Genomic DNA, 12327 nt, shown 5'->3' with positions numbered 1-12327 from the left:
ATGTTTGTGCTTCATTTGGGAGAACTACCCCATTTCGGAAAGCTCTATTATCTCTGTAATAAATCCCCTACATATGAATGAGCTCTGTTCTCAGAGCACATTTGTAAGTCCAATTTGTTCATTAAGTCCAACCAAGTTAGCTTAAGTACCCAACTAAAACAATCAGCTGTACAGTACTGTACTGTAGTAGGTTTATAATACTTTTCACACAAATAATACATAAAAAACAAACACACAAATAAACATTTTTAATCTTATAGTACAGTACTTTGCAAAGTACAGTAATACCAGCTACATCACTGCTGTTTTTATGCTTGCTTCCAGACATCCTGGGTTTGAAATATTGATACTGTACTACTGTACTCTATATAGTGCTGTACAGTAAAATTACACAAAAGCACAACCACTAGGAGAAGAATACACACACATGACAATGTACACCAGACACAGGAAATAACTTAAGTGACTGGACATGCAAACATGAAAGTTGGCAACTTAAAAGTTCATATACAGGAGACTTACTATACTTCTACTTACTTCATAGAGGAAGTTATTTTATCCTATATGTGTGTGTGTTAGTCACTGAATTGTGTCTGACTCTTTGCGATCCCATAGACTGTAGCCCGTGATGCTCCTCTGTCCATGGGATTCTCCAGGCAAGAATACTGCAGTGGGTTGCCATGCCCTTCTCCATAATTGTAAAGGCCCTAGGGACTTGAGCATGTTCTAACACAAAGACCTCCAAGAAAGGGGACAGTGATGAGAGGAGAAGGGAGGAGAAGAGCCCACCTCATAGCCACGTTCCTCTGCACACAGCTTGCCCAGAGACATCTGTGTTTTCACGCGGCGCACTGCACACTCCTTGTCAGAGAGCCCGTCTGAATGCGAGGATATCTCAATGGGGATCTCCGGCGTCTGGGACAGCAGGTCATCGAGCTTCTCTGCCAGGCGGTCTTCGAGTTTATCTGCTAACTCATCAGGGCTGTTTGAGTGGTCACTGGTATTTCCTTCCTCGCCATCAGACACAGAGAAATTCTCAGAGCTAAAGGTGGAATACGACTGGCAGCTGCTGATACAGCGATGGGGCCTAGAACCACAAAGAACCAGAGGAACTTAGTCCTGGGAGTGGCTGTTTTTCTTCTCTGTTGGTCGCAGCCTTGGTGGGAGGCGATCTAGTTTTCTGCTTGCCCCTGAGGGAAGAGTCAAATCCAGAAAGGTAGAAACTATTTAAAGCAACAGAGAGGGAAATCTGCATTCCCCCTTTCATTTGGTTTTCTATGTTTATGTGGCTCTACACAACGATCCAAAGCTGATGGCTATCGCTGGTCTTTGAGAAAATCAGTTGGTCTAACCATGCTGCATACACCTGGGTGGTATGGAAATGCTCACATTGAAATCACACTTCTTATTCATAGAGAATCAACCATGTAGATTCTTACAGGTGAAAGAGAGTTTGGAGACCTCTGGTCTGACTCATCTCCCAGAATACAAGACTGAAGGCACAGGAGGGATGGGACTTGTTTCAGGCCACACGGCAGAGCTGGGATGGGGCCGGGTCCACTCTTGACCCTCCATGTCCTTCTCCACCCGCCCTCCACTGGGTGTGGCAGTGATTGCATTTCTCACTGGGTACAGGGGCCTCGGAAGGCTGAGTGCTGTCACCACCCTGTGGATCGATCCCTAACAGAAATGAGCTGGGAAGGAACATTGACTCTGGAGCTGTGGGCACTGTCCAGCAGGAGGTGCTTATTCCAGGCAAAGTCGGGGTTTAGCTCTGATGAGACAAAGCTTTTGGGGAGGGGGGAGGGGATTTATAAAAATTCCTCATTTTTCTCCCATTGTTTACAAGGAGCCTAGTAAATAAGAATGCTGTTAGCTTACACTGGCTTAAAATGACAAAACAAATAATAAAAATGAAGACTGCCTCTCCCTCTGTCATTGCCTGACCTTTCTGTATTTCTTAGTACAAAGTGATTCTGATGGCCTGTGATCTGAGGTTGGCTGATGACCAGGCCAGGTGATGGGCTGGAGTGGTAGCGTCAAGAGTCCAAATGGAGGAAGCCCAGGTGGGAAAGGGAAGTTAAGGTAGGACTCACATGGCTTCTCAAGGCTCGTAATCCAGAAGGGAGACAAGGGGAAGAATGTTATAATAGAAAAAGCAAAACCATGAAGTTACAAACAAAATTTGTATCATAGCAAGAAAGAAAGGTGGGATGCCATCAGGTGGACTGAGTTAATGGTGACCATAGGAACAGATGCTGGAAGTAATTGTGATGCCCGTAAAATGGGGTCAGAGGATGAAAAGACAGTTATCCAGGCTCAGTCTCACTGCAGAGGAATAAACATAGTGTCCAAGGAAACAAGGTAGCAACGGCAATGTGGTAGGAATAACTCAGGGGTAAGAACAGACTTCAATTTTGTGCATGGCATATGGGTCCAGAATACAATCTACCAAAGTATGGGGAGTCCCTTGGTCTCAGGAAATTCCTGGTTCTGGGCAGGTACACAAACCTTCTTAGGGGATTCTTACAGTCTTCCTCTTCAGGAACAGAATGCCTATCAGCAGAAAAGGCCTCCTGGGAGGAAAACTCCCTTCCATACTTCTACATGAGAACAGCTGTTAATTCTAGGGGTAGGGGTGTGCGGTCCTTCTTTGGTCCTACAAGCAAAGTTCTTATTGCTGGCTGGCAGGAAGCTGTTTCTAAGGATGGGCTGAAGGAGGATCAACTTATTTAACTATACTTAACCTGGTAAGGTATAAAATCCAAGGCATGGGAAGTGCTATGGATTGAATTGTATCCTCTCCAAATTTATATGTTCAAGCCTTATCTACAATGTGACTGAATTTGGAGATGGGGTCTTTAGGAGGTGTGAGTATGTGCTCAGTCACTTCATTAAGGTTAAATGAGGTCATATGGGTGGGGCCCTAATCTGATAGGACTGTGGCCTTATAAGAAGAAGAAGATCTCTCATGCTCTTTCTCTCTCCCCTACCATGTGAGGACATAGCAGGAAGGCTGCTGTCTGCAAACCAGGAAGAGAATTTTCACCAGGAATCTTGGACTTCCCAGCTCCAGAATTGGGAGAAATAAATTTCTTTTGTCTAAGCCACCTAGTCTGTGGTGTTTTGTTACAGCAGCCTGAGCAGACTAATACAATGAGGTACACTAGAAACCAATAAAATTACCCAAAAAACAGCACAGCCATTGCTCATAAACTGCCCACTATATTCTCAAATAAAACCTTGAGTCATATTTATTTTCCCCATCTTTCAGTTTTCATCTAGTGAATTTGGATAAACTAGGATCTGCAGTGCATAGCCAGCTACCAAAATGGCCAACAGGAAACCATGAACACAGTGGGTCCAAACCTCCCTATAAGGGGCTGTTAGAAAGTGGCCTATGATGGAACTGGAGGTGTGGCAAACTCAGGATTCTCCCTGCTTACACTGAGAGCAATCACATGGGTTTATTGGTTTTACCTCTGTCTTCGTGGAAATTCAACTTCACTATCTACTTCCCCTTCTTCCTCTTCAGAGGAGTCATCTCCACTCTGAGGAGAACAAGGAGAAAAGAGTCTTATTTCTCTTCCTTACATTCACACACACACACGCACACACGTATGCACACAGAGACCCTGTAAAAGATTTAATTATCATCAGAGGCACTGAGAGGTAGCTTGCTGAGTGTCATTTTTAAAAGTATACCTCTTCATTCATTCATATAGCAACTTTCCCTGGGTGTCCATCTAGGCCTTCCACTAGATGCTGGAGGACATATAGAACTGGGTAAGACTGGGTTATCTTTGCCCTCAGGGAGGTGAAGCCTCCATAAGAATGTCCACAGGTGAGTAATCAGGAGGGGAAACCAGAGACGAGGTCTTAGATTTGAGGGTGGTCTCTTGTAACCACTGTCACTAGTGGTTCTAGGCTCTGACACAGAGATTTCAACAAGAGGTGATCTTTCAGTTCTTCAAAGCCCAACAACTACTTCTCCTCTTTATGTACCAATCACTTTTCCCCTAGTATTATAGTTATTATGCTTACATCGTCTCTACTGCTAAGATATACACCATTTAAGGTCAGATCCCATCTTGTTCTGTTGTATTCCTCCTCTACCATTAACACAACACTGCATACAAAGTAGATGCTTAACATACGACTGAGTCAGCACGTAGGCATGGGTAAGAGAGTTCTGGCTGGGACATCTGCTGGGGCTCTGTGGTTGGTCTGGAAGGGGTGTAGTGTCTCATCTGAGAACACAATCTTCCCTCAAGGGAAGATTCCACTTCCCTTCAAGAGCACAGGAACAGCCCCACTTAAGATCAACCATCATTAACCACAGCACCATGATGCACAGGATTACAACAATCCCTTGGGAGGTGAGTAAAGTGGGTCCAAATAACTGTACCAAGAATTGAGCATAATCTGTTACACAATTGCTTCTGTTATGTTTCGGTTTTATGGCCACGAGGCATGCAGGATCATAACTCCCTGACCAGGGATCAAACCTGCACCGCCTGTGTTAAGGCTAAGTCTTAACCACTGGACTGTCAAGGAAGCTGGAAGGGTAATTTATTTTTAAAGTCAGTTCTAATAATCTATCACTTTTACCCATTTGTCTTCTGATATGCGTTTTGAATAGGAAAGACAGGGATGGAGCTATTCTGCCTGTGGAGACAAGCACTTCCCCCTAGAGCACTCCTGGGAGTGGATCTCAGTAGGGAGAGGCTGAGCTGCCCTGTGGGAGCGTGGTTCTAGGGAGGCCAAATGTGTGAGGGGTGTGTTTTGTGGCCTGCAGACCCACAGATGCTTCAAAATGGCAGGACAGTTCAAAGATACATGTTACTTGGGAGTGGACTGGGGAGTGGGCTGATGGGTTTCTTCTGGGGGTGACGAAAAGATTCTAAAATCAGTTGTGCTGATAGGCGCACAACTCTGAATAGAAAGAACTGAGTTGTACACTTTAAATGAGAGAACTGTATGGTAAGTGAATTATATCTCAATAAAGATGCTACCAAAATATATGTTACTAGCCATAGGGGTCAGAGCTACAGAGAATGAATTAGCCCAAACCCACTGCACTACCCGAAACACGATGTATCCCTGGGAATGCTCAGTAAGTAGCAGCACTGTATGTGGAGGCAGAAGCACAGCTCTGAGACAGTGGCCCTCAGCTTCAGCTTCTTTCCTAGGAAATGTCTAGTTGGCCAAAACATGCTCATTTGCATTTCAGACACTTTCCTTTCTTCAACGGAGCTCCCGATGAATGAAGATAACGTGAAACGACGGTTAGAACTGAGTGGGTGTTTTCTGTGTGCCAAACACTTTTCATATATAGTGTTATTTATAACTCATTAGCAAGATGAGCTCATATTTTTGGAATGTTGCTGGATGCCAGGTTCTACATTCTTTACATATTAACTCATTTAATCTTCACATCAATCAGTGAGGCAGGGTCCACTATTAGACCCATTTTATAGATTAGAAACCGATGCTCAGAAAGGTACTAAGTGGAAGAGCCTGGCTTTGAACTTAGGTCTGTCTGACTACCAAGCTTGTGCTCTTACATAAGGTAGGAGAGTTAGCCGGCCTCCCAGCTAATAAACCACAGGCAGCCAGTGGGTGAGGAGGAGAGGAATAGGTTTTGGTGACTGAGAACTAGCTGGATCTTGATGGTTAATAATGAAGGCGATGTTTTTCTAAAATCTACTGGGAAGAAAGTGAGTTCCATGGGGGATGAATAAATGTTATTTTTAAAAGGCAGTATGGTCAAATAGGTGAGGGAAACACTGGCTTAAAGGAGGTTACTGCACAATTTCTCAAAGCCTAGGATTTGTTAAACGTGTACTTAGGAATCTCCGAGAGGGAATGAAAGATACGGTTTTGTTTCCCAAATGTGTTTTATATTGGGATCCTTCCTTCTTGCAACATCCTTAGGACTAGGCTAGGATAGTGGATTGCAACCTATTTTGATTACACAGCCCTAATATACAGCTATTTTTCTACTTATAAATTATATATACTTGAATCAGTGCCCTGATTCAGGAGTTGTATTCTTTAGTCTATCACCTAAGCAGTGTGGAAAGTATTAAAAGCAAAAATACTGCTATTTGTGCTTTTGTTACCTCATCCTTTTATAAAATGCATACTTTCTATATACATTCTATAATGCATAGCATATGATAGGCTTCGACATTCCTCAAAGGCAGTGACACACTGCTGTTGTCATTACACCTTACCTTCTGAAGTGGCCTTGTTTTGCGAGGTAGCACTGGGGGAGTGATGTGATGAGAGGCGCCAAGGGATGATGCAGACCGACAACTGCTGAATTCATTTTCTTCCATTTTCTCAGAACCCTGGGCATTTTCCGAGAGGGGATTGTGTGCTGGTGGCTTGAAAAGGTTGGGGCTCCTCCCCACCAGCTCGGCCGAGGGGACGTCTAGGGACCCATGCTGTTCTGGCCTGCACTGGAGGCAGGGGTCATAGGGGTCAGCCTGACAACAGCCCCAGGGGCCAGCCTGGCCCTTGTCAGGCTCAGAACTTCTCCAACAATCTGCCACCATGGCCGTGGAGATGAGGTCAGGGCTAGAGCCAGGCATCTGTCTTTGAGCGTGGTTGCTGAGTGGGCTCCGCAGGGCTGCTGCGGGGCCGAAGTACCTCAGGTTGTTGGCGCAGGTGGCAATGTCCTGTCCGTGCATATTGAGTCTGGGATGGTGACTCTGCGACATGGCAGGTGGGGGTTGCTGGTATTGCTGCTGCAGAGGATTATGGTGCTGGGGAGAAGGGTACTGGGGCTCAGCTTGGTGGAGGGAAGTGGGATGGGGTGAATCTTCCTGGGCTGGCTGGTTTTTCAAGATGGCTGCGAAGTCACTGTGGCTGCCTCTGCTGTTTCCGCGTCGGTGGCGTGCTTTGCTCCGATATCGGCTCTTGCTGCTGGAGGAGGACAGTTTGGGACTTCCGGATAAAGGGGATGCCGTGGGAGCTACTTCCACACTGGGGATGCCTTCAGATCTCAACAGATCGGGCCTGCAAGGAAAGAACAGGTTTGGTTTTAAACATAGGAAAACTCATTCAAGTTTGAGGAAATGTATCCCAGGTCTGGTGGTTGCCAGAGGTGGGGTGACAGGACTAGGGGGTGAGCGATATGAGTGAAGGGGGTCAAAAAGTACCAACTTCCAATTATGATACATGTAAGTCATGGGATGTAACAGCATGGTAACTGTAGTTAACAATACTCTATTGTGTATTTGAGAGTTGCTAAGAGAGTAAATGGGGCTTCCCAGGTGGTGCTAGTGGTAAAGAACCTGCCTGCCAATGCAGGAGATTTGAGTTTGATTCCTGGGTAGGGAAAATGCCCTGCAGGAAGGCATGGCAACCCACTGCAGTATTCTTGCCTGAGGAATCCATGGACAGAGGATCTACTGGCGGGCTACAGTCCACAGGGTCACAAAGAGTTGGACAGAACTGAAGCGATTTGGCATGCATGCATGCATGCACAGTAGAGTAAATCTTAAAAGTTCTCATCACAAGAAAAAAATTTGTAACTATGTATGGTGATGGATGTTAACTGAACTTATTGTGGTGATCATTTTACAATATACACATATGTTGAATCATTATGCCATACACCTGAAATTAATATAATGGTATATGTGAATTTCACCTTAAAAAACCCAAACCCAGAACAGCTGAAGAGAGGTAGGAAAGCAGAAGCCCTTGCCACCCTCAACAAGGCTCTGGCTCCTCATCCTCTCTCCCCTCACAGTGGTCTCAAAGACACCTCTATTCAGGCCCCAGGGGGTCCTAGACCTTGCAGGGGAACTGCAGGTGCAGTCCTGCCTTCATCCTATGTGATGAGGAACCCAAACCCCGACCATATTGGCTCCTGGTCTCACAGCTCATTATTGGTAGAATCTAGACGAAAAGTCTCTCCTAATTGCCAGTCTCTCCAATTGCTTGTTGGACAGTCAGAGGACAGCCTGAAGGTATGTACAGATCACCTGGGAGCTTGTTAAAGTGACTGCATAGGTCTGGGATGGGACCTCAGAGCCTGCCTTTCTAACATGCTTTCAGATGATGCCCAACTGAGGACCACATTTTGAAGAGCCAGGCCTCACAGCAAATCAGTAGGCATCAGGCAGTAGGAGATGGGTTTTTCTTCTCTTTCAGGAGAAGTTCAGTTAAAGACTTGTCTTAGTACAGAAGTTCTAGGTGTCATCGGTATATGATGAGGTGGATAGGGTACTGCGGGGTTATCAGCATCTTCCTGTCTCAGATTCACACCCTGTGGTCAGTTGGCCAACCTGAGCCACAGACAGTATCTGGAGAAGTCCTGGGGCTCTCTACTGAGGAAAGAGAGCCCTCCAAGGCCCAGTGGGGGCATCTATCAATATTTACACAGTAACTGGCTATGGCAGGATCTAAAAGAGAACTTAGGTGAAAGTGTCCTAAGATAGGTGAAGGCTGCTTAACCTGGCAGTGCAAAATCACAGAATAACACTGATACAGCACTTCCAAGTTTACAAAGCACTTCACAATATACAAACTACCACCTTCCTACTATTACAATACCCATTTTACAGATGAGAGCACTGAGGGATCAGAGAGGTTAGTTGGCTTGTGTCCATCACAAAGCTAGGAAATGGCAGAACTCACAGCTTGAAGCCAAGTCTTTGGACACCAAGGAACAGTTCTCCCCCCATTCCAAGCTTCTCCATGTTAAGAGGCATTTAAACTATCTCATTAAACTATACTCAATTGTGATGGGCTTGGTGGATCCATCATTGTTCATCTTTTTCTGTCCCTAACTAAACACAAACTGAGGCTAAAAGATAGTGGATGGTTTCTCCTCTCTGATCACCTCAGAGGGCACTGGCCTGCTGACTTGATAATCACTGGATTGTCCAAACAATCTGAAACATAAATCCTTCAAAAGGCAATCAATAGAACTCTCTGAAGCTCTAGTACCCACTCTGAGTTCCCTTTCTAGACAAGTTCAGCTCATCGACTAAGCATCTACTGGTGCTGTCAAACTTTCAAACACGTTTCTCATAGCTGAAATAAAAGTAAACACGAGCTCATACTGTGAAAAATAAAACAGTACTATTTGCTCCCAAAGTGCTTGGTGTTTTAGCTACTGGCAGACTGCAGAGAGGAGCCAGCAGGTGAAGGCTGTGCGTAGTTCATATACCAAAAGAAGGGAGGTGGGGGGATTCCTGGAGGGGTTTGCCAGGTGCCAACTGAAAACAATTTTTCTAGAGCTTGACCAGAAGATGGTCAGGCATGGGAAGTAAAAGCAAAGCTGAGATTAATCCATGTAGTTATCCCTCAGTGGTTTAGATTTATATTAGTCAGGCTGTGCTGGGATGGTCACTGTTCTGAAAGTCTTAAAATACATGCTTGGTTTGCATTTTCTCACTACTTTTATTCTTACTGCATTTATCCCAATCTCACTGATAGGTTTACACCCAGACTAAGGCACATTTCTTTCTTGTGCATTAATTTAGGATTGGGTCAACGCTCAGACGACCATTATATCTACTACTGTGGGCAAGAATCCCTTAGAAGAAATGGAGTAGCCATCATGGTCAACAAAAGAGTCCAGAATGCAGTACTTGGATGCAATCTCAAAAACGATAGAATGATCTCTGTTCGTTTCCAAGGTAAACCATTCAATATCACGGTAATCCAAGTCTACGTCCTGACCAGTAACGCCGAAGAAGCTGAAGTTGAACAGTTCTATGAAGACCTACAAGACCTTCTAGAACTAACACCCAAAAAAGATGTCCTTTTCATTATAGGGGACTGGGATGCAAAAGTAGGAAGTCAAGAAACACCTGGCGTAACAGGCAAGTTTGGCCTTGGAGTACAGAATGAAGCAGGGCAAAGGCTAATAGAGTTTTGCCACGAGAACGCACTGGTAATAGCAAACACCCTATTCCAACAACACAAGAGAAGACTCTACACGTGGACATCACCAGATGGTCAACACTGAAATCAGATTGATTATATTCTTTGCAGCCAAAGATGGAGAAGCTCTATACAGTCAGCAAAAACAAGACCGGGAGCAGACTGTGGCTCGGATCATGAACTGCTTATTGCCAAATTCAGACTTAAATTGAAGAAAGTAGGGACAACCACTAGTCCATTCAGGTATGACCTAGATCAAATCCCTTATGAGTATACAGTGGAAGTGACAAATAGATTTAAGGGACTAGACCTGATAGACAGAGTGCCTGATGAACTATGGACAGAGGTTCGTGACATTGTACAGGAGACAGGGATCAAGAAAATCCCCATGGAAAAGAAATGCAAAAAAGCAAAATGGCTGTCTGAGGAGGCCTTACAGATAGCTGGGAAGAGAAGAGAAGCGAAAAGCAAAGGAGAAGAGGAAAGATATTCCCATCTGAATGCAGAGTTCCAAAGAATAGCAAGGAGAGATAAGAAAGCCTTCCTCAGCGATCAGTGCAAAGAAATAGAGGAAAACAACAGATTGGGAAAGACTAGAGATATCTTCAAGAAAATTAGAGATACCAAAGGAACATTTCATGCAAAGATAGGCTCGATAAAGGACAGAAATGGTATGGACCTAACAGACGCAGAAGATATTAAGAAGAGGTGGCAAGAATACACAGAAGAACTGTCCAAAAAAGATCTTCATGACCCAGATAATCACGATGGTGTGATCACTCACCTAGAGCCAGACATCCTGGAATGTGAAGTCAAGTGGGCCTTAGAAAGCATCACTACGAACAAAGCTAGTGGAGGTGATGGACTTCCAGTTGAGCTATTTCAAATCCTCAAAGGTGATGCCATGAAAGTGCTGCACTCAATATGCCAGCAAATTTGGAAAACTCAGCAGTGGCCACAGGACTGGAAAAGATCAGTTTTTGTTCCAATCCCAAAGAAAGGCAATGCCAAAGAATGCTCAAACTACCACACAATTGCACTCATCTCACATGCTAGTAAAGTAATGCTCAAAATTCTCCAAGCCAGGCTTCAGCAATACGTGAACCATGAACTTCCAGATGTTCAAGCTGGTTTTAGAAAAGGCAGAGGAACCAGAGATCAAATTGCCAATATCCGCTGGATCATTGAAAAAGCAAGAGAGTTCCAGAAAAACATCTATTTCTGCTTTATTGACTATGCCAAAGCCTTTGACTGTGTGGATCACAATAAACTGTGGAAAATTCTGAAAGAGATGGGAATACCAGACCATCTGACCTGTCTCTTGAGAAACGTGTATGCAGGTCAGGAAGCAACAGTTAGAACTGGACATGGAACAACAGACTGGTTCCAAATAGGAAAAGGAGTACGTCAAGGCTGTATATTGTCACCCTGCTTATTTAACTTATATGCAGAGTACATCATGAGAAACGCTGGGCTGGAAGAAACACAAGCTGGAATCAAGATTGCTGGGAGAAATATCAATAACCTCAGATATGCGGATGACACCACCCTTATGGCAGAAAGTGAAGAAGAACTAAAGAGCCTCTTGATGAAGGTGAAAGAGGAGAGTGAAAAAGTTGGCTTAAAGCTCAACGTTCAGAAAACTAAGATCATGGCATCTGGTCCCATCACTTCATGGGAAATAGATGGGGAAACAGTGGCAGACTTTATTTTTTTGGGCTCCAGAATCACTGCTGATGGTGACTGCAGCCATGAAATTAAAAGACGCTTACTCCTTGGAAGGAAGGGTATGGCCAACCTAGATAGCATATTGAAAAGCAGAGACATTACTTTGCCAACAAAAGTCTGTCTAGTCAAGGCTATGGTTTTTCCAGTGGTCATGTATGGATGTGAGAGTTGGACGGTGAAGAAAGCTGAGCGCCGAAGAATTGATGCTTTTGAACTGTGGTGTTGGAGAAGACTCTTGAGAGTCCCTTGGACTGCAAGGAGATCCAATCAATCCATCCTAGAAGAGATCAATCCTGGGTGTTCATTGGAAGGTCGATGTTGAAGCTGAAACTCCAATACTTTGGCCACCTCATGCGAAGGGTTGACTCATTGGAAAAGACCCTAATGCTGGGTAGGATTGGGGGCGGGAGGAGAAGGGGACGACAGAGGATGAGATGGTTGGATGGCATCACCGACTCAATGGACATGGGTTTGGGTAGACTCCGGGAGTTGGTGATGGACAGAGAGGCCTGGCGTGCTGCAATTCATGGGGTCGCAAAGAGTTGGACACGACTGAGCGACTGAACTGAACTGAACTGTACAACACTCCATTCCTTGGGAGAAATTCCTCTAGCAGGTGTTTGATTTAAAAAACTGACTGGAAGAGCATTCTAACATTAAACTAACAAGGGAAATGTGTTGTAATTAGGG

The 12327-nt window shown here is 44.7% G+C and overlaps 1 protein-coding gene across 7 annotated transcripts in view; it reads right to left on the bottom strand.

Moving 5' to 3' along the window:
• Window positions 1–12327, bottom strand: part of MAP3K13 (mitogen-activated protein kinase kinase kinase 13) — a 156612-nt gene that overhangs the window by 6416 nt on the left and 137869 nt on the right. For all 7 annotated transcript variants that reach the window (XR_014077221.1, XR_014077219.1, XR_014077220.1 and 4 more), the window contains 3 exons: window positions 6240–7026; window positions 3481–3551; window positions 790–1087 (listed from right to left, as the gene is read on the bottom strand). Coding sequence is in view for 4 of the 7 variants with exons in the window: in XM_081571364.1 (XP_081427490.1) it covers window positions 790–1087; window positions 3481–3551; window positions 6240–7026 (1156 nt within the window). In the remaining 3 variants the exon portion in view is untranslated. The remainder of the gene's footprint in view (window positions 1–789; window positions 1088–3480; window positions 3552–6239; window positions 7027–12327) is intronic.

The sequence above is a fragment of the Giraffa tippelskirchi genome, chromosome 2 (assembly GCF_054371585.1).
Source record: "Giraffa tippelskirchi isolate mGirTip1 chromosome 2, T2T-mGirTip1v1.2.pri, whole genome shotgun sequence".
Classification (NCBI taxonomy): Eukaryota; Metazoa; Chordata; class Mammalia; order Artiodactyla; family Giraffidae; genus Giraffa; species Giraffa tippelskirchi.
The sequence above is the reverse complement of the archived record's forward strand: the minus strand, read 5'-3'. Positions and strand labels throughout refer to the sequence as shown.